Source organism: Caretta caretta, chromosome 10 (assembly GCF_965140235.1).
Source record: "Caretta caretta isolate rCarCar2 chromosome 10, rCarCar1.hap1, whole genome shotgun sequence".
Classification (NCBI taxonomy): Eukaryota; Metazoa; Chordata; order Testudines; family Cheloniidae; genus Caretta; species Caretta caretta.
In genome coordinates, this window is record NC_134215.1 from 32853928 (window position 1) to 32875668 (window position 21741).

Below are 21741 nucleotides of genomic sequence, written 5' to 3' on the forward strand. Positions count from 1 at the left end.
TGGTCTGAAGAAGCAGTCATGAGCAGCAGGGCCCCAGCAGCCCCCTGGGAACCTAGAGCCTGCCTGCACCCAGCCAGACCCCAGGCCTGGGGCTTTGCAGATAGCTGCTTGGGGAGACAGGTGCTGTGTTCAGAGGGTGGGGCTGGCAGGACGGAGACCCCTTAATACCTCTGCAGCCACAGCCTCCACCAGACCTCTCCGGGCCCGCTGTGCACATCATGGGGTCTGAGTGCCGTGGGGCCTGGCCTCTGCAGGGGAGTTGGTTTCCGGTGACAGGGCAAACCCAGGCCCGAGTCTGGGCTCAGCCGTCTGCCCCAGAGTGCTCTGCTCCGCTCCCCCTGCATGGGGCAGGGGATGCACACACAGACTACAATAACGGCCAAACAGAGGCTATTGCTGCATGGATTTATTACTCTAAACAAAGGAACAAAGGGAGGAGCCCCCAGAAATCCCTGCCGGGGGAGACAGGCGGCTGGCCCATCTCACTGGGGAGGAGCAGAGAATGAAAGGCATGGTGGCAAACGGAAGCAGACGGCAGAGCCCAGCAGCCATGCACACAAACCTGCCCCTGGGAATGCGTCCTTGTGGGCAGAGCTCCCACTAGGGACAGAAGACTCCCGCAGGGTCCAGGCCAGCCCCATGGATGGGGTGAGGGGCTCCCCACAGCACAGAAAGCAGGAACAAGGCACACAGCAAGGTCACCGCACTGAGCAACATCGATCAAGGCGGGCACAGGGGGCACCAACGAGGCCATGGGCACTGGGGAAAAGCAGGTGCCCAAACACCTCCTGCTCCAGGTGTGCAGCTGTGTGCAGAGTGCAGGTCTCCCTTAGCCCCGTAGGCTGTCAGCACCCCCATGCCCCGCTAGCCCCGTCTGGAACCCTGCCCAGGGAGCATGCAGCTGCAGGTCAGGACGAGGGGCAGAGAGATTCACGCCCCTGGAAATAGCGGTGATAGAAGCTTCCCTGCTACCAAAGGGAGTCACCGAAGTCAGTGGCAAGGGCCGGGAGGTGCTTTTCACGGCATCTTCCTGTGCCATGGCCGTGCCTGCTCTCCAGGGGAGGAGCCGTAGCAGGAGCATTGGGAAGACTGACCCCTCTGCTACCCCAATGCACGCCCCATCTCCTCAGCAACAGACACCCGAGCCCAGGAGAGCGCAGTGAGGGCCTAGGGGTGATCTTCTGCCTCATGAAGGCCTTACCAGGGTGGAGGCAGCTGGCTGCAACTCAAAGGGGCCATGGGTTAGGGGGTGGTTCTCTGCCATGGAGGCCTTTCCCATGCCCCAGCATGGCAGGAATCCCGTACCAGGGGGCAGGACCCCTCCGCCTGGGCTTCACTGCTGGTGGTGCTGAGCATGGAGCTGCTGGCTTTGGAGAGATGCTGGGCCCAACCCCACCCACAGCTGAGTGCTCGACTCATCGGCCCTGCCCCAGCCAGCGGGAAACAAACTGCCAGGCTGATCCTCCCACACCTTTGGGCCCTGCAGCTGTAACAGGGCCTAGCACTGCCAGGGCGCTGCTCCCAACTCTCTGCAGGCCGGGCTCCCTGCTCCTGCCAGGGCTCAGACACACCACGGTGGTGCTGGGGCTATGGGGAGATTCCAGGGGCTAGGACTTGGGCTGGGGAAGGGTTTCCCCAGAGCTAGGAGGAGCAGGTGGCAGGGCTTCACTGCAGCAGGGAAAGTGGGCAGAATAGTAAAGGACGAAGAACAGGCTATTCTCCCTAAGGGCTCCCCTGAACAGTGTCACTCAGCAGGGCCCCACTGGCCCTGGCCCTGCAGGTAGCCAAGTGGGTGCTGCTGGTGGCTGCCTGGTGGGGCAAAGCCCCCCCTTCCGGCAGGAGGCTTGTGCTTGTGTCTAAGGAGCTCAGAAAGCAGCCCATGGAGCCCGAGGGCGTTGACAGAGCAGGCTGCCCTGGAGCCGCTGGCAGGAGTTCGCCAGTGCTGTGAGCTAGGTAAGAGCCTGCCTGCAGACATGCATGGCATGCTGAGATCCCAGGAACCAGGGCCTGGCAGGAAGAAGCCACACAGCAGGGCGGGACAGGTGCTAGGTCCACCCCGGCGCAGCAGCGACCAACTCCCCAAGAAGGACGGGCTGGAGGGAGCAGGGTAGCAGCTGGTGGCTGAACCCAAGAGCCCCCGTGCAGGATCAGGAAGGGGAGTGGCATCCCGTGTGCCCCATGCTGGAGATTCGGCTGGATCTTCCCTGGGAAGGACTGAGCAGGAGCAGGCTCCCCACAGAGGGGCTGTCCCTCCTGTGAGTGCAGCTGGGGCCCTCGTCCCTCTGCAGGGGAAGGCATAAGCCTATCCACACTGCTCCTCCCACACAAGGCTGCAGGGGAGTGAGCGCCAGCTGCAAAGCAATCATGGAGCCACCAGCTGGACAGGTGGCAATGCCACACCCAGGGGACCATCGCACCAGGAGGAGAGGGAGTGCCACATAAGTCTGGCTAGAGACCCCCCCCCGGGCTGGGTGCCCCCAGGAGAAAGCAGAGCAGACCCTGGCCGGCCTGCAAGGGGTGACTGGCCCAAGGGCCCAAGACGTATTTACAGGGGAGGGGCAGCACAACCCTACAGCTGCGAACAGTCGTCGTGTTTACAAAATATACATGGGAGTGTCCTTCATTTGCATCCCGCCCCCCAACAACTCCCTCCCACCAGCTCCTCTGTGGGGGGAGGGAAAGGGGGCGGAGGGGTTAGAACAGGAAGTACTTTAAACATCTTTAAAAAACCAACCTGTGCAAAAGTTGTGCCCGTTGGTGAGGGGAGCAGCCAGTCCCAAGAGGAAAGTGGGAGCCTGGCTCGAACCCACTGCAGGGGGCAGCGCCTGCCTTCCTCTTGCCCCATTTACAGACTCATTTAACACACCCGAGCCATGTTCAGAGTGTCATTTGGGGGCCCTGCTGGGCGTGGGAGGCTCCCAGCTCCCTCGGGGAGAGGAGAGCTTGTGCATGTGGCTTGGGACGCAGTTGAGACCGCCGCAGGCCTGGGCGGAAGGAAAGGCTGCGCGCGTCCTCTGGGCAGAGCTGGGGCTGGTCGAAGAGGAGGGGCTGAGTGGGACTGTTGGCGCCATGGCTTGGAAGGGTCTTGGAGTCGGACGACCCTGAAGGAGGGGGGAGAGAGAGAGAGAGAGACACAGATGTCACAGCCCAGGAAGACAGCTCACTCGCCTTGCGGTCCCTCCCTCCCTCCCTCTGATCAGCCTAGGGGTGGAGCAGGCGGGCACAGGATGGGCTGAGCCACAGCTTGGGGGAAATCAGCCAGCATGTGCACACCAGAGGAGCCCTGTGGGCACGGGACCTTTCGGGGATGGGGGGAGGCTAGAGGGACTCAGGCTGCAAACAGGACACTCCCCACAGTCTAGCATATGCCAGGTATGTCCCGCTCTCCTTTGCTTGGGAAGGGAACTGCCCTGTGCTGGCTCCCAGGACAGAGGGGCTGGGTGGGGACCCAACAAGGATTTCCTCTCCAGTTTCTTGGCTTTGCTGATGAGTGCACGAGCCCCATGCCCTCTGCCACAGTTCAGCAGGACGTGGACCCAGCGGGCACCGGGGCCCAGATGGGAACCCCCGCAGGTTTCAGGCTCTTGGCCCCCCAGTCTTTGGGGAACCCTGCACATGGTGAGCGGAAGCAGATCAGATCAGATCTCCTTGTGTGCGTGTGAGAGGGGGTTTCTGGGCAAGTTCCGCACCCTGGCCACTTGTGCTAACAGGGCTGAGTTACCCACATGCTTATGGGCCTCCTGCAGGAGCATTCAGCAAGGGGCTGTGGGAGGGTGCTCAGCATGGCAGGGACCGGGCTCCTCTGTTCCTGTAACAGCAGCGGTGGCTGGAGGCACCATGCGCCCCTAGTCGTGAGGAGCAGTGAGCTGAACTCACCTCGCTTTCTTGGGGAGAGGGACACTGGTGGCCTGCCCAGTGGAGCCTGGCGGGGTGCTGGGCCTGGCTAGCGCTGGGCAGAGGGGACTCAGGAATGCTGCCAGGGGGTAGGATCAGAGCTGACAAGTCAGTTTGCAGACAATTCACAAAGGAGGCACAAGCTGAGCAGTCTGGAGAGAGAGAAGCCCTGGGAGCAGCTGAACTCCAGGATTTCAGGCCAGTTGGCTGAAATCCCATGCCCTGCACTGGGGCCTGTTACTGCCACCCTGTGGTGAGGGGAAACCACTGCAGCAATGCACCATCCTGGGCCGAGCTGGAAGGGCAGGGAGGGGAGAAGGGGCCAGCCTGGTACTGACACATTCAGCTAGTCTGCCCCCACCACAGCCCCACCCTGAAAGGGGTCCTGCCGCCCCATGCAATTCCCTGCGCATAAGAGAACGAGACGACGTACCAGCTTACTCCTCTATCCCAATAGAGCAGGAATCAGGACCCAGTGCTGCCCAGGGCAGGAGCAGGGAGGCAGACAGAAGGAAGGAGACATTAGAGAGACGCTCAGAACAGACCGCGACTCTACGGGGGAGAACAGGCTGCAAGGACTACAGCTGACGGAGCTGCACTGGGAGCAGCTCAGCCACGAAGCCCCCCCGAAGCGCAATCCCCCGCCCGCGGCACAGTGAGTGGGCCCCTCCCTCGCCCACAGGCTGGTTCCAGGATGAGCCCAGTGTGCCGCGTGTGGATTGTGGTGACAGCAGGCACAATCCCCCTGCTGCCACAGCCCTTCCTGCACAGGCATCCTGGAGGAGGATTCCCCTGCTCTAACGGCAGCGGGGCTGCAGCCTGGGTCCTCCCCTGCACAGCCAGCAATGCTCACTGCTCAGCGGCCCCAGCATGGCAGGCCCTGCCTCTCCCTCCCTAGATCAGCAGTATGGAGACAAGGAGCAATAAAGCCAGGAGCCTGCGCTCTTCTCTGGGTGTGCCCGGGATCTGCTGCCAGGTGGGCTTTTCCCCTTGGTGGGAGCTCACAGCTGGAGCGCCAGGGCCAGTGATCAGATGCGGCTGTCACTAGAGGAGGGAGACCAGGGGTTTTCAGCCCCCCCACATGTTATGCCTCTATTCATGTACTCCTGAATCTTCGGTGGAGTGGGGAAAGAGAATCTCACCAACTTGGACGGGGAGGCCACTATCACACTTGCAATTGTGTTGCCGTCTGGTGGCTGCAGCCCAAAGAGCAGAAAGGAGAAAAGGGGGTGGGACTGGAAGCAGCAAGACAAAAGGGTGAGGGAGGAGGGGGACGGCAAAGGGAGATATAGGGCAAGTTACCTCTCTGGGAGCCCCACTCACCCATGCCCCTGGAGGCAGCAGTTAGCTCCATATGATCATGGCAAGTGGGTGCTTTAGGGGAGAGTTTCGCTCTCCACTGGAGACGAGCTGCCTGATGCGCCAACCCAGGCAAGCAAGCTGCAAGCAGGGTGGCTCAGCCTGCAGCCAATAGGCACAGCACAGACCCCTTGCCAAGCCGCGGCGGCACCACCCACCGCCAATCAGCGCCGTGCCCGCACAAGGGCTGGGCTGTTACCTGGCAGGTACACATCAACTGGGGGGTCGCTCTCCGACCGCGTAAGGCTCCTGTGCTCGCTGCAGTTGCTCTCTGGCGGGATGTCTTCCATGGAGGGCAGGCGGCTACCTGGAGTCAGCAGAGAGCTGGACAGCTTAGTCCCGAGAGAGAGATGGAGGGGCCTGTGCTGCCTTCCCTCCCGAGGAGAGACCAGTGCTAAGAAGGGCCCCCCACTGCCATACGCATTGGGAGAACAGGTTCCTTCCCCACTGTCCCTTGCTGCGCCCTGCAAACGCTGCCAGGTGACAGGGCCAGCGACTGAAAAAGGCACCTCTCTTGTCTGCAGCCGAGACACTTGAAGACACATCAGGCCTAGGGAGCCCAGCGAAGTTGCGCAATGCCTCCTGCTATTCCTCCTGACAGCCCTGCCCTGGGCACTGATCACAGCACCAGAGTGCGAATCCTAGCAGAGCACTGAGCCAGCCCCAGGCATGCAGGGAACAGCCTGGATCTTACCCATGGAGCAGCACTGGAGCAGGGAGATGGCCACCTGGCACTGGGCAAGACAGAGAACCCACCCCTGGCACTCTCCTCCTTCCCCATGTGGAAGCCACCTCCCACAGCAGATCAACAGGCAGCCTGGTGTTACTGAGGGTTTGTCTAGGGAATGAGATCTAGGCTTTTAAGTTGCAGTGAAATTTCCCATCAAGTGTTTGGGAATGGTGGGTGCTGCCTGGCACAACGGCCAACCGAGAGCCTCTGCCTCCCACCTGGCCCTTGGGCGCAGGCTGGGGAACATGGTGACAGCAACAAAGGGGAGGAGAATGCACACAGCCAGCCTGGCACTGCACTACTGATCTGCCCCGTCAGCCCACCCTGGGCAGAGCTCAGCTCCAGGGAGAGCCGGCTGGGAAGGAACGCATGAGAAATTTCAGTCACTGTCGCTTCCCTAGTTCCCAGCTGGCGTGGTTTCCCCTTCAGCTTCTGCCACTGTCCAAATGCAGTTTTTAAATGCTCCCTTTGGAAGATCTGAGACAGACGCGCTGGAAGGAGTCACAGCGCACAGAGCTCTGCAGATCTTGAGTGTTCTTCACACAAAGACCCCTGTTGCACAAAGTTCATGTTTCAATGAAGAATCACACCTGGGGCCCAGTAGTGATGGGTCAGGCGCTGTGTCCGTGCACAAGCACTAGGGGGCGCTCAGTCTCCAAGGAAATCCCATGGACAAAGCTCAGGCTTGTCTAGAGGGTGAGTGCATGGCAAACTGGGGTGTCAATCTGCAGCACAGCAGCCTGCCCCTGCGCTAACTGGCCACGTGGACCCTGCTACCACACGCAGAGCTCCCAAGCGCTCAATGCACACAGGGGAATGTTTACGTCTTGCCTCTGAGTTGGGAGGTGAGATTCCCAGCTCAGGTTAGCGTGTTAAAAACAGTGGTGTAGCTGGGGCTGCATGGGTGGCTGCTCAGACCAGCCACCTGTGTATGTACCCGGGATCCAGGCAAATACGTATTCCAGCAGCTATCCCAAGACGCGGCCCATGCTACCCCAGCTCCATTATTTTTAGCATGCTAGCTCAAGCAGAGCTAGTGCCGGTATGTCTGCACAGGCTGGAAATCACATCTCCCAGATTAAACGTGCACATACCCTGAGTGCATGGTCGAAGGATCCATGTGGCCAGTTGATACGCAGCAGGCTAGCGTGCTGCAGATTTACCCCCCAGCTTGTTGCCCGGACAGGCCCTCAGACTGGGGAATTGCAGCTGATTAGCCATTGTCAGATTCAAGTTTCCAAGGGGAACTGGAAACCCCAAAGCCGGTCCCTGGCAGAGGGATTCCCACATTCAACAGAGATCAGTGACCCGGGCATGTGATCCTAGGCTGAGACCATGTCCTTCCCCAAGGAGCACCTTCCAGAGGGATTAGAAGGAGCCCTGCCATAAGCTGAGAGAGCAAGACCAAGAGGCGAGCAGGGGGTCAATTCCAGCCCCAAACTCTAGACTAACTTATCTGAAGGCAGGACGTACCTTGCTGCAGGGATGAGATCCCCTCCATTTCTTCAGCCACTATGCTCTGGAAAAGGAGAGAACAGAATGACTTCTGCAGGCTGGAACCCCTCCCCTCGGACTCAGTATACTGTACCGACGTGCTCAGGAGGGCTGTGTCCAGGACAGGGGGCAGCCTGATGCCCCGATACAGGGTGCCCAGCATTATCACCACACTAGTACCGTACTGGCCTGGGGAACGAGGGTGGCCACCTGTCCAGTCACACCACCCCCTGCTGAAACCTCCTCCTGGAGGTTCCCAGGTGTCAGGTGCTGATTGTGGGTCCACTGGGCAGGCCCAGGTTGGGGGGTTCAGAGCTAGGAAGCTGCAAAGCCAGCTGCAGTGATTGGAGCCAGAATTAACCTAGATCTGCCACTCAGGAATCCTTCTGCACCGGCAGGAGCATCCCATGTTAACAAAGCCCTTCAGGTGCCAGCCCCAAGGGGTTAGAAATGCCCTCCCGGGCTGTAATTGTAATAGTTCCCATTGTGCCCAAGGGGAGGGGTTGGGAGCATGGGAAACCCAAGGCATTGGGGTTGGGGGGTAGAGAGCTGTGGAGTTAAGGGAGGTGGGGAAGTGTTTGGGGCTCCCCGGCAGCAGACTCCGGGCTCCTTCCCATCATGCACTAAAGGGTTTACCCTGAGCCCTGTTACACAGGAAGATCCTGCCCGAAATGCACCTCCCCCCAGACTGGCACCCGTAGCCAGCCGCCAGGCCACAGCCCAGAGAATGGCCCTTCACTGGTGCAGGGCTCATGGGGCAGGGAGCAACCAGGGTTGAGTACTTGGGATGGGGACTTACTCCAGGAGAGCTGTTCTTCCTCAGTACCAGCTCGGCCCCGCTCAGCGCTGGCTGGGAGTCCGAGTCCTCAGAGAGCTTCTCCTCATCCTCTTCGTGGATCGGCGACGAAGGAGATCGTAACGCACTGGGGGTAGGAGAAGGGTGACGTTGCAGAGAGCCACAAAACACAGCAACTTACATTCCCATGGCACCTCCCAACCCCCGGCAGGCACAGCACAGCGGAAACGGCAGAAACCAGGAGATGCACAAGAGTGTAGGCAGGGGAACGTGTGATCAGGAACCTCCCTCCCATAGAAAGGGCCACAAGGGCATAAGCAGCCGCTTCGAGTGCTCAGACCCCTGGTGCGTGTCATTTGAGACACAAGCCAACAGTCACCTGCATAGAACCTGCTCAGCAGGGCAAAGGGCCACCTCAGGCCTGCTGGGATCTGAACTTGGCATTCCCAGGAGTTTCAGCCCCTTCTTGCAATGCTTGTCAGGGCTCTGCTTCCGGACTGGGTCTCCACGTGTCAAGGGGAGGTTCACCTGCAGCCTGGGGCTTGAGGGGCATGATACCAGAAAAAGCTCAAAGGAAGTGTGGGCATAGAACTGGGGGTGCGGGACATGGGGAGTGCGAAAGCACGGCTGCAAAACCAGCTGAAAATCCGGGGCTGCCACTTCCCAGCCTCACACGGCACTAGGACAGCAGATCGCTCTGTGACCAGGAGCCAGGAAGGCTACTCCCCAGCTCAGTGTGTTTATGGACAGCTGATATGAGAAAGCTGGGGACCTCCTGTGATGCAGCCTACGGAGACAGATGGGAATGGTCGGTAGCCCTGAGCTCTCTAGGGGTATTTAGAAGGCACATGCAGGGAAGAGGCCCTGGGGGAGGGACGTTTCTGAAGTTAGGGCTGACCTGTCTGGAGATTTGCTCCGCTTGCTCTTTTGAGGGCCGCTCTCCATGGCTCTGTCAATCCCGGCTAGTGGACGGCCGGCTGGGGGCAGTCCATCCACCACCCCGGTGTAGCTGATTTCCTCGTACAGAGGAGCGGAAGGGATGGATGGGGAGATGGAGCGGAGGCCATTCAATGCTTCCAGCAGCGAAATGGGCTCATATCCTGGAGGGATGTTGTCGGAGCTCTGCAGGTGAGGAAAACAGGGGTAACATTAGGCAACCCCACCAAGCTGGACCCAGTCCAAAACCTGGATCCCTGCTTTATTCTTTGCACAGTAAATCCTTTGCTCCTTTAATGGTTAATTTAAAGGGGCACCACCAACTTAAAATTTTGTGCACACATCTGTTTCAAACAACAGTCAAAATTCTATAAGGCAAAGATTAGAGAGAGCAATATGTTATGTGCTTGCTATTTGTCAGTTTATTTCTTTTGTGCATCCAACAGCCCTTCCTGCTGCTTCCTCCACATAGTGAGTTTCCTTTGTTGTCTGTCTGGGTCTTTCACATGACTGGGAAACTGGGGGCTGAGGGGACATGCCATACATGTCGACGGTGTCCTGTTAAAAGTAGTTAAACCAATGTCATTTGAACCCAATTATTAATCACCATCATCAGCGGCAAACTGCACCTCAATTCTGCACTGCAGTGCTCATGTTTTGGGGGCAGGCTGGTAAATTCCCAAAGGGAAGTTTTTATTGCGCTGAGGAGGAGTATAAAGAATATGCCCAGCTCAGCATCTCTGCCACTGACTGAGATGTTATAACCCATTCACTTTGTGATGCCTTTCAGTGCCAACAACATCTGCTCTGACAAAGCACAAGTGCCTTGTAGAGGTTGGTGCATGCATGCCGGAGGACATGGCAGCGAGGTACAGCACACTGTGGGTTTAGGTAATTGGAGAGGCAGTGGGGGATAGTGAGCTAAGCGAGCAATGAAATACTTAATTGCATTGACACTAAAACTGCCCCTAGGTTCCAGGATTATTGCCCCACCAAGCTGGAGGGGGCATTGTGTACAGACACCAGCTCAGAGCTCCTGTTTCAGGAGGCAGCAGACATGAGGAGACAGTAAGAGATTGGTTTATATCGGGGACGTTTTCTTCGCAGTCATGAGGGGCAAGAACCAACCCTTTTATTTTGTGTTTTCTTTTTTAAACGAAAGCTCAGGTGCTGTAGCTCGGTTCTGAGGCCGGGGGGTGGGGGTTGGATCCTGCAGTGAAGTCCACAGCCAGGGGCCACACAGGGCCCTGCGAATCAGTCACTGAAACTTACACACATCTTTAAGCAACAGCTCCCTCTCATCGGGCACTTACCACCCAGCTGTCCCTGCAGCCTATTGCTCTGCCTACAGCACCACAGGGAAGGGAGGGATAACTCAGTAGGAAGGGAGGGATAGCTCAGTGGTTTAAGCATTGGCCTGCTAAACCCAGGAGGGTTGTGAGTTCAATCCTTGAGGGGTCCATTTAGGAATCTGGGGCAAAAATTGGGGATTGGTCCTGCTTTGAGCAGGGGGTTGGACTAGATGACCTCCTGAGGTCCCTTCCAACCCTGATATTCTATGATTCTATGACCACTGCAGGGTGCCCTGCGTGATCCTCGGAGGGCCTCATCTGCAGCTTGCGAGGAGGCTGCAGGCTGTGTCAAGCTTGTATAACAGCATCAGACAACAGCCCTCATCTTTAATGAAGAGATGCGACCTGCAGAGAACACAGGTCCCAGTGCCCCACCATGAGCCAAGCCCCCAGGCTGATTGGAGCAAGAGGAAGCAGGAGCCTCCCTGGTGTTGAAGATGAGGGTAGCTGCAAGCCTCACTGGATAGGTCTAGGGGATAACAATGGATCGCTCCTCCCTCTCTTAGGTCCGTCACTTGCATTTATACTTCAGCTGTGCTTCCCCCTCCTGCTTGCCAAGGCACGGCCCCTGATTCGTTGCGCTGTACCGCAATCATGAACAAGTCCCAGGGTGCAAACACTCAACCAGAAGAGTTTTAGAGAGGTTTTTTAAGCAACTTCACAACCAAAGGTGTTTGCTTTACACAAGGTGTGCAGGGACTCTTTTGCAATCAGTTCTGCTTGCATCTGAGACTTGGTTTGACTCTGCTATTGTCAACCCCAACCTCTCTGAACAAGAGTTTTACAAAGAGAACCCAAGCACGCCCTTCAAAGAGATCGGGGCTAGACAAATCCAGACAAGCTCCCTCAAGCAATCCCATGGGTGGAACAGGAACTCGATAGAGGCTCTTTTTCCCAGTCCTAGGAGTCTGGAGCAGGAAAACAAGTAAGAAGGGGTTTTGATCTCAGGGTTCCAGTACAGGACCGGGGCCAGGAATCCCTGTGTTCTGATACTGACTCCCTCTGGACTACAGGCAAGTCTCCCAAAATGTATCCATCTGTAAAACAAGGATAATGCTGCTTCCCTCCAGCACGGTGGTTGGGCGAGCGCTATTAGAACGAATGGGAGCAGTGTCTGGGGTTAGGGCACTTTGGGCATTAGGAGGAAGCGAAGCCCAGCGTGTTAGCAAGCCCTCGTACGTGGAAGGTCTCACATGCTAGTGAGACTCCTGGTGATTAATGACAGGTTTCAGAGTAGCAGCCGTGTTAGTCTGTATCCATAAAAAGGAGTACTTGTGGCACCTTAGAGACTAACAAATTTATTAGAGCATAAGCTTTCGTGAGCTACAGCTCACTTCATCGAAAGCTTATGCTCTGATGATTAATGTGACCAAGTCCACTCACTGTTTCCCTTGCACATTTCCTGTTGGGTAGGGAGACAGCACTCGCTTTGGGGGAACACAGGGCCAGAAGCCATACAGGGTTGAGAGTTACTTACAGAGTGCTCATCATGGTCCATGGTCTGCGCCAGGACGGGGCTGAACGAGACGGGCGACAGAGCCCCAGGCTTCTTCCTCACAGCTCGGATCTGCAGCAGGGCGCGGAAGGCTAGGAGGGAACACTGTACAGGTGACTAGATGGCCAAAGCAGCATGTCAGACAGCGCCAGCTTGTGCCACAGGAACTCCACTAGGGGCATGGCTCAGACACCCCGTTAGCAGGCAGAATTCACCATGGTGAGACCCTGCACCCTAGAGACCAGGAGCTCCTGGGGGGAGCCGCCTCCAGCTGACTGGCACCGATTTCAGGCTAAGTCTCGTAGCTGAACACACGGAAGCCAAGTGCTGGTGTCTAGCCCCCTTAGCTCATCCGCTAGTGCAAGAAACTGGAGGGAGGAGCAGTCTGGCAGAAGACAGAGCCCCTGGCCCCGAGCAGCATCTGTAGCGAATGAAACGGCAGCTCTATTTATATGGAAATACAGCCCCAGGCCCTTCTGGAAGTGCCCACTCTCATAACTAACCTGGGGGGCGCTGCTGCACCTGAGCAAGGCCCTACATCTGCGGCCAGCCGTGTCAGCCTGCCCCCAGCCAGCGACCCGCAGGGAGGAGAGGGGCTGACGCATGGCGGGAGGCCAGGAGTTGGTACACTGTGGCAATCCCCAATGCAGGCCCAGGGCAAAGATGCAGTCGCCAGGCTCGGGCACCGTGGGGCAGCACTACAAAGGCCCTCAGACAGGCAGGGACCCCAGCCATGGCTCAGGAAGACTCCCTGGTGCATAGGATGCTGCACTAGTGCTGGGAGGTGTGGGGATGGGGCCAGGCCTGGGGCTACTCTCTGAGAAGTGGGAAGGAGAAAGAAAAGCAGGCCAGGCTCTGACAGATTTGCACACAGAATGCCAAGGAGACCGTCAGCAGCTCTCTGTGACTGCTCTGCAAGAACCGCGCTGGGGGCGGGAGACACAGCTCCCTCTACTGTTTCTCAGCCTCAGATTTGTTGCTCCAGGCCAGGGTGGGGGTGAGGAGTTGGCCACTGTGTTAATGTGGCATTAATTTTCTGGTAATGGGGGGAGTTAAACGATGACTTGTTAACACGTTAGGGCTAGGAGGCACATCAGATGCGCTGAAATCCCCCAATGAACAAGACTCTGAGATGGTCTGAAACGGGTCCAGGCCCATCCCATACAAAGGGACAAGGTGATTAAACTCAGGCCTCCTTGTTTCATTCACAGGCTCACGTTGGCCTCCATGTCACTACCCTAGAGCAGCCTCTGCCCAGACAAATCAATGGGTTCTTTTGAGGGAAAAAAATAGATTTTTTTTCACCACTAGAAATCAAGGGTTGCTATTTAAATTACACAGTTTTCTTTTTAAAAAGAAACCTGATTAAAATGAAATCTGAATTTAACCCAAAATATGTTAAGGTCTAAACTTACTATAATTTTTTAAAACATTTAAATAAAAAATAAATATACTGAATCCATGAGCCTCTATCAAAAACTGTGAGATAAAGGCTGCTTTATTGATGTAAAGAATCCAGGGAACACAGCTAACTTTTGAGGTCAAGCTTTATAAATATGGCACATTAGCTAATGCACTGTATTAAGGCCTTATTTTATTTAATAAAAAATCAATTTTATGTGCTGTTGTGTGTGTTTAATTAAATTCCAGTTACTATCCTATTGCAGCTTAACACAAATTACAAGAAAAAAGTTAATTACCTAGTAAATAAGCAATATATTATTCACCATTTTCTAACATACTAAAAATATACAATTAATAAGAATTTGAAAATATTAAGCTATATAATTGCTTAAATAAATGTATGTAGTTATAGTGTACTGTCCTAGGTAGCAAAAAGATGTCCTAAATCTAGCGTAAAGGCTCTATTTAGTTGTAAATCAACATGTTTAAATGGTTATATCAACCAATGACAAGGCACCTTTCTGTAGAAATAACTGAAGTACAACTGGAAAAGTTGATTCAAATTGATGATTTGGCTGTCCATGGGGCGATTTACGTCAGTTCACCCTGCCTCCATCTCATTTCTGGCCCCAACTCACTCTCTGGAAAGCTCTAATTTTGTCACTTTGCTCAGACTTAGGTTAAAGGGAGTCTAAGAATACACCAGGCTTGCAACTGATACCGCTTGCTTGTGCTTAAAGACAACCCAGGGATTAGTCAGTTTCCCTGTTGCACTCAGCGGCTAGCAGGGCAGCGTGAAGCCAGAGGTTACGGGGAGTTTGAGCTGCGTTGGCTGTAACTTGGTCCAAATTCAGTTTCAGGACTAGACAAGAGCCTCTGATCAGGATGCTGCTGCGGACTTGGATGCTTGAGGCACTGCACACTATCCAGTTGTCTAGGTAAGGGACATGCTGGACACCTAGGCAGCGCAGGCAGGCCGATACACGCGCTAGGCCAAAGGGGAGCACCGGGTGTTGACTGCATGTATCTCAAGCTATAACGTGAAGGTGCTTCCTGTGGCCTGGATGTATTACCAGGAGTATGTGTCCTGCACATAGAGGGCAGCATACCAATCTCCACTCTCCAGGGTAGGGTAATGGAAGCGAGGGGGACAATCTGGAACTTGATTTTCTTTGTTCAACTTCCTGGAAGTTTTGGGGAATTAGGAATAGAATCCCTCTGTGGTGACAATGAGCCTTTTCTATCACTCCCCATTGCAGAAGAGACCAGACTTCTTAGAGTAACACAGTCTTGTGAGATGGTCCCTGAAAGGGGACTGGGAAGGTGGGCTGCGGGGAGGTAGGTGACTGGATAACACATTCCTCTTCACATTGCTGAGCACCCACTGGTCTGTCGTTATTTGAGTTCCAAGCACTGTTAAAAGTGCAATAGGCATCTTCCAAAAGCTGGGATACATGGAGAGCCTGGTATGCTGTCCAAGTGACTGTTAAGAAGCTGTTGATGTCTAGTGAGAAGGGCCTGATGGAGACAAAGCCGTCTGGTGCCATCGAGAAGGCCTAGATTGTCTCTTAAGAGTCCGGAAATCTCTGCTGGAAATGTGATCTGTGAGGGCAGAGGTCTAAACTGTTTCCTCTTTGATTGGGGTGTACACCCCTATTGAGCTCAGTTGTCCAGGAGTTTTTCAGGGTGCACGTGACAACGTCAGTCTTTTGAGAGAACAATTCAGACCGCTCAAACAGCAAATCCCAGATTGCAGCTCCTTTGGAATTCCAGACACCTGGAGCCACGGGGAACATCTCATGGCAAGGACAGTGGCCACGGATCACAAGGCTGTATCAGTTGCATCAGTAGCTGCGTGGAGGGATGTTTTTGCTGTGAGGTGCCCTTCAGAGCCATAAACTGTTCCCTAGTCTTCTCTGGTAGTCTGGCTAAAGCTGTAAAATTAATACAATTATATTTGGACAGGAGAACTTGACGGTTAGCCACCCTCAACTGTAGAGTGAGTTTTCCTGCCATATATAGCCAGTCTCTTGAGCAACCTGTCTTTAAGCTTGGCTTTGAGATGAGACAGGTGTGAATGCTCACTGGCAGCCATAACCACCAGTGAGTTGGAGACACATCAGAGAGTGTGATAACTGATAACAATCAGAATCCATTTGAGGAGCTTGGCAGCATCTTTCCAGTCTTTTGGCTGCAGGTGGAATAGAAACTGGGGTCTGCCCAAGGATTTTCTCTGGTCTCAAGCAGGGCTTCTTCAATGGGAAGGACCACGTTTCCCGTAGCAAGTGTTTGTGCAGCATCAAGGAGACTGCAGATTTTCTTGAACCAGCTTCACCTGCACTCCTAAAGAAGAGGCCACTCTTCTCATTAGGTCCTGGACAACCTTGAAGTCCTCTGGAGGTGACTCTGCGGGTGACAGCCTTGTCTGGAGATGACGAAGTGCGTGGAGGGACATCCAGGGGTTACTTGAGTATCTCATCCTCCTCAATAGGGGAAAGTCAGAGGAGCCTGATGAAAGGCTTCTTGGACTGGAGAAGGGGACCCCGGCTGGTCTGAGATTCTGAAGGAGGTCTCAGCTCCCTTGGAATGGGCCACGACCAGTATGGCCAAGAGAGGGGAACTCCACAGTTGGAGCCTCCCACAGTGGAGGGCACCATCTTGGGGCTTCCTTGAAAAAAGACGAGTCATAGTCCTTAGAATCTGTGCCCCTGTCATGATGTCTATGAGGTGATCTGAAAGGTCAGGATGGTAACAGAGTTCCGAGTCTGAAGAGGGAATGTGTAACTCCCCAAGGAACAGAGGGAGCATTCCTGTCGGGGCTCAGGGGGGTCTTGAGAGAGATGGGCCCTGTAGTCCATATATAGCATGGGATAAGGAGGTTTGAATGCTGATGAGGTAATGGGTGTTGGCAGTTTTGAAGTCGACTTTGTCAGTGATGACAAAGGCTTCGGTTTTAATTATCGCTCTGGGAAAGCTGACTTCATCGATGGTCCCAGATACGCTGAAAATACTGGCAACGTCTACCACACCAGATGTCTCTGTGTGGATGGTGCCGGGTGCGTCAACAGTACGGACAGGCCCAGTGGTGCGCATAGTGCTGAGAATGCCGAAGACCCTGTAGTGCTCAATACCAGAGCTGGGTGTTGCAGTCGTGGAAAGGCCGGTAAAAGGAGACACCCAAGATCTCTCGCAGACAGGAAGGCTAAAGGAGTCAGAGGCACTGACTCGATCATTGGTGGATCCAGCATTGCCAAGGTGGTCTGGATTGTCTGTACAGGTGAAGAGGGGCCCAGTAAAGATAAAGGCATGGGACTCAATGGTCCTGGAGGAACTGGAGTCTGATGGAGCTGGTGAGTGCTTATGTTTACGATGCCTCGAACCGGCACTGAAGGACTTACTGGAAGGCTTGCTCGATGAAGACTAAGATTTCAAGCGCTTTTCAGCATCGGAATGCTTTGGGTGCTTTGAGGCGGCCGACAGTGAGAGGAAGAACACTGTTTTTCTCTTGATTTGCATTCCGAGATGCGGGCAGCTGGAGGGGCATTCCTTGTGGATTCAGAATCCATCATCTCATGTGCGGGTTCAGTTCCAAGGCAAACCTACCACCACAGTGCACTTTTAGGCAAAAATCCCTCTGCTTTTTTCCTTTAGTGGGGGAGGGTACAAACTGGATATCTGTCCCTCACAATACCTTTTCCTAGTTAGAGTAAGCAGCTTTTGTGCCTGTCCATGCTAAGGAACAGAGGAGGTGGTGGCGGACATGCCCCTTTCATGGCCTTGGCTCACTGCACAAGGAGAGTAGGAGGACATGTGCCACCTAGTGGTCTGCTGGCAAAAGCCTTTGACTTGAACACACTGAGCACCCGTATCCCTGCACTGGAACATACATGTGCACAATCACTTATTTTATCTAGTAGTTATTAAAAAAAACAAAAACCCACACACTTCAGCCTGTCTCCCCCCAGTGTGTGTCTTCCCCCCCAACCCAGTTCTTATCCTTTCCCCCCACTTCTGTCTACTCCTGAGTCTCTACATTCCTCCACTGTCAGCAAATAGACACGCTCTGCCAGCAGGTTTCATCTCCCTCTAGTGGTCAGTTCACAAGGAAGATAACAGCCTTCTATTACTACCAATTACTCAGCTCAAGTGGCAGAGGTCCCAAACTAGCTGGTGACCCATGTGAGGGTCAACATGGTTCCACATGAGGGCATCAGTTTTTTCAGTAAGCTTTTTTTTAAAAAAGAAAATGATATAAAAGACTGTGTTAAAAAGAATGTTAAGATTGTACAGTGAAGCACTCATAAGTTAGCCTGACATCTGGCATTTCCTGTCTGTACAACCTTAATTTGCCCCCCTCCCCCTCCAATACATATGCATTATGATATAATCTTTAGTTACATGATCAGATACTGTTCTTTCCACAGGATCTTCTGAAGACCCAGCTATCCTTTTTAATGGTGATCTGGAAACAAATGGGGATTTTCTTTGTTTGCTTTTTTATGCATAAAGAATGCCTGAAAGGGTTTCTGTGGTGTCTAGAACAGAGGAGTTTTGAGAGCGCTCTATGGTGCACACTACATTCTAAGTCTTAAAAGACACCAGAAACCAGCAGTATATATGAAGCCTGGCTGTGTGCGGGTGCAAGTATTTAGTTAACATGGTTATTTGGGACCCAACTGTGCCTTTGTGGCTTCATCACATTATTTTTGTTATGTAAAGAGCAAAAGCATAAGAGTTTTCTATTTAAAAAGAGGTTACTTTTGAGGTGAGAGGGTTCTTTTTCTTGGCGTACTCTATGGATCCCTTGATTCCCTGCTCTGTTCATTCCCTCTGAGGCACCTGGCATTGGCCACTGTTGGAAGACAGGATACTGGGCTACATGGATCTTTGGTCTGACCCAGTATGGTTGTTCTGATGGAGGACTAGAGAACTAAGGTGATATCACAAGTATCAAGGAAGTGAAACCCAAGGAATGACAAGGAAAAATAATGTCTAGTAGGACCATTTAAAAGTCTCTGTTGAAGATTTAAATATCTCCATCCTTTCAATTAAGGACCTATAAAGCTTCTCCCCTCCCCCCCCAGCACTTCTCTGGTCTTTTCCCAGCAATTATTTCCCTCCCCCTCAGCTCCTCCATTACCCCTGACTCTCCCCCAGCCTTTGCACTGTTTCTGGTGGTGTGGGAAATACGGTTCTGTATTGCAGTTTAAATGAATTATTACTCAGAGTTCTGTATTAATATGCCTACTAAGGAATCTATTTGTCAAAAAACATTTCCTGAATCTTTTCTGTTGTCCGTATTGTTACAGACATACTTGCTGACAGGTATTTTGAAATAAATGACCAAAAATAATTGAAACTGGTGTGATTATACTGTGTTATTTTGACAAATAAAATATTCAGCATTTTGCAGAATTTTAATTTTTTTGTTGCAGAATTTTTAACTTTTTGGCATAGAATTTCCCCAGGAGTAGTATTTGGTGCCTTTACGAGCACCAGAGAGAACACCATCTTCTGAAGCAGTCGGGGACACTTAAATATTTATATTGCAGTAGCTCCCAGAGGCCCCAAGCAGGATCAGCTTCCCAGTATGCTGGGCACTCCGCAAATGCACACCAAGACAGGCCTTGTCCCAAAGATCTTACAGTCCAAAACAGTGAGCGTGGGACAGACTGGAGGGGATCCAGGATGGAGCAGGGGGAGAGGAACTCAAGGCAACAGCTGTAAATACATGTTTGAGGAATTTGGAGGTGAAGGATACTGGGGATATGGGGCGGTAATTGAAGACGTAGGCGAGTATGGGATAGGTTCAATACATCTGATACCATGGTTTGATTCAGGCTGATCACATGGCTTTCGGGTGGCCAACAAACAAGCAGGGAAAGCCAGCTGCTTCAGGCCCTTTCAAATTATAACACTGAGCTGTTTAGTGCAAGGTTAGCCACCCAGCCCCAGAGACACTTAAACGAGCTTGCAATTAAACATGTTACAATTAAATGAGCTTGCGTCCACAATAGGCCCTCCCGAGGCTCAGAAAAAACTATCATGCCTGGAAGAGCTCATCAGAGCCAAGGCCCAACTTGCAACCTCCCAACCTGTCTGATTAGCTCCCAGCATGGGGTCATGCTTGTGACCTAATCCAATTTGCTGTCCTATTCCTAGTAACTGCTGAAATATTAACAGGGCACTGAGCTGGAGACAGGGCTGCAGTTACTCTGTTCTGCGTCAGGCATTCATTTTTTGAATGAATAGGCCCTGAATTAGGGGATATGGAAAGGATTTAACACCTCCAAGTGCTGGACGTAAAGCAGGCTGGTGGTAGAAGCCAAACAGACTGCTGACTCGCAAGAGCTCCATTCATTTAATAGAATGCCAATGAGTTAGCATCAACCCTCTGGAGTGACGGGAGCCAGTTTGCTTCAGGAAAAACGGTGGTGCTTACATAAAAGACACACCCTTTTCCTCTCCCAGATGGGGCTGCTAGCTTGACACACAGGGTGAGTGGACTGAAAGGAAGACGAAGATACACACTGCTGGGACACTGGTTGGAGGAAGCTAAGCAGGCTATAGTCCATCTAGACTTTGCCTCCCGTTCTGGTCCCACTGGCTGAGCAGGAGGGGAGAGAATCAGACTACAGGTTTCTGCCCCACCCATAATCCCAGGGCACCAACCACTTATGCTGCTGGTCGGTAAAGCCACCCCTGCCCAGAGAGGTTAGGGCTTTTGCACCCGAATGGGGAGACTGCAGCTACCCAACAGATGGCAGTGAGACCTGCACCCTCTCCTGAGTGTACTCACGCAGCCTGCAGATGGGGCAGTTGTTGGCCTGGTAGCGCAGGGTGTCTGCACAGGAATTGCACAAGCACAGGTGCCTGCAGGGCAAGATGAGGGTGTCTCTCAGGTCGGACAGGCACACCACGCACTCGTTGCTGTTGTCACTGTTCTCGTCATCGGAAGGCTGTTATGAGAGGAGAGGCAGTGCCACGTGAATACAGGTGCTTTGCTGGGAAGGAAAGGGACACTGCAATCCAATGAGGTCCTTGCAGCTCAAAGGTGAAATATGGCTCAAAAGATAAAGAGGCTGCAATCCATGCTCAAGGAGCTCAATCTATTTAACTTAAAGAGAAGGTTAAGGGGTGACGATCACAGTCTACGAGTATCTACACAGGGAACGAATATTTGATAATGGGCTCTTCAGTCTAGCAGAGAAAGGTCTAACACATTACACATTTTTTAACCACTGCAACAATTTACCAAGGGTTGTAGTGGATCACTAGCAACTTTTAAAACCAAGACTGGATGTTTAGAAAAACATTTGCTCTAGGAAGGATCTTGGGGCAGGTCTCTGGGCTGTGTTCTACAGAAGGATCGCCCTCGACGATCACAATGCTCCTGTCCAGCCTTCTTCCCCTGCAACAGAACAGGCAACCAGCAGGGGAGCTGCTGAGCAGCAGGAGAGAAGGGCAGCAGCTGCCCACAGCTCAAACCAGATCTGCCCTGGGGCCAGGGCCGGCTCTAGGCACCTGCCTAGTAAGCAGGTGCCTGGGGCGGCAAACGGGAAAGGGTGGCACTGCGGCAGCTTTAGGCGGCACGCCAGAGGCAGCTCCTCCGCTTCCCCCTTCGGCAGCATTTTCCATCGCTGCTTGGGGCGGTCAAAAAGGTAGAGCCGGCCCTGCCTGGGGCAGCAGCGGAAGGAGGTGGTGACACCTACCATCTCCTCCTGCTGATTCACACACGTTAATTTCAAAGTCCTGGGTGCAGCTCAGGGAACACTGTCCATTCAGAACCCAACACTTGTGAACAGTCACCCTCCAGGGCCACAATGCAGAGCCTCAAGGGCTTCTAAGTAGCCCCAGGGACACAGGCTGCGGCAGGGAGTTTGTGGCCTTCTTCGAAGTGAGATACCTAGGGTGGGAGAGGGAAGACCCCTCCATCCCCCTTGGTGTAACACTGCCGCACTCTGGGCTCAATTATACGGCTTTCATTAAACAAAGCCCTGCGACTTGCAGCTGACAGTCAAATGCAGCAGTCGCTACAAAGAGGAACTTGCTCCCAGTCACAGCAGCTCCCTCTGCTGAAGCCAGGGGTGGGGGGGAGGAGAGAGGAATCCTTCCAGTGCAGTGGACCCTGCTCCCCCCCATCAGCAACACTTGCTGAACCTGGAGCAGTCGCAATTGTAGGGGAAGGGCCCAACCATTAGTGACCTCAGTGATGTGCACAGACATGCTCGTCCTTTCGTGCGAGTTCCCTTTGCTGACGCACACTGGGACGCACGCCGCA

General features: G+C 53.7%; 1 protein-coding gene across 6 annotated transcripts in view; it reads right to left on the reverse strand.

Annotated features, from left to right (window-relative positions):
* Positions 1-391: 391 nt before the first annotated feature.
* The window catches only part of MGRN1 (mahogunin ring finger 1), a 106980-nt gene continuing 85630 nt past the window's right edge, over positions 392-21741 (reverse strand). For 4 of the 6 annotated variants that reach the window (XM_048865678.2, XM_048865677.2, XM_075132844.1 and 1 more), the window contains 7 exons: positions 20260-20419; positions 12039-12148; positions 9172-9395; positions 8277-8400; positions 7457-7502; positions 5453-5560; positions 392-3101 (listed from right to left, as the gene is read on the reverse strand). In XM_048865678.2, the coding sequence (XP_048721635.2) occupies positions 2878-3101; positions 5453-5560; positions 7457-7502; positions 8277-8400; positions 9172-9395; positions 12039-12148; positions 20260-20419 (996 nt within the window). In that variant the 3' untranslated portion in view covers positions 392-2877. Of the gene's footprint in view, positions 3102-4327; positions 4373-5452; positions 5561-7456; positions 7503-8276; positions 8401-9171; positions 9396-12038; positions 12149-20259; positions 20420-21741 lie in introns of all 6 variants that reach the window. The other 2 variants (XM_048865681.2, XM_048865680.2) reach the window with 1 other exon arrangement.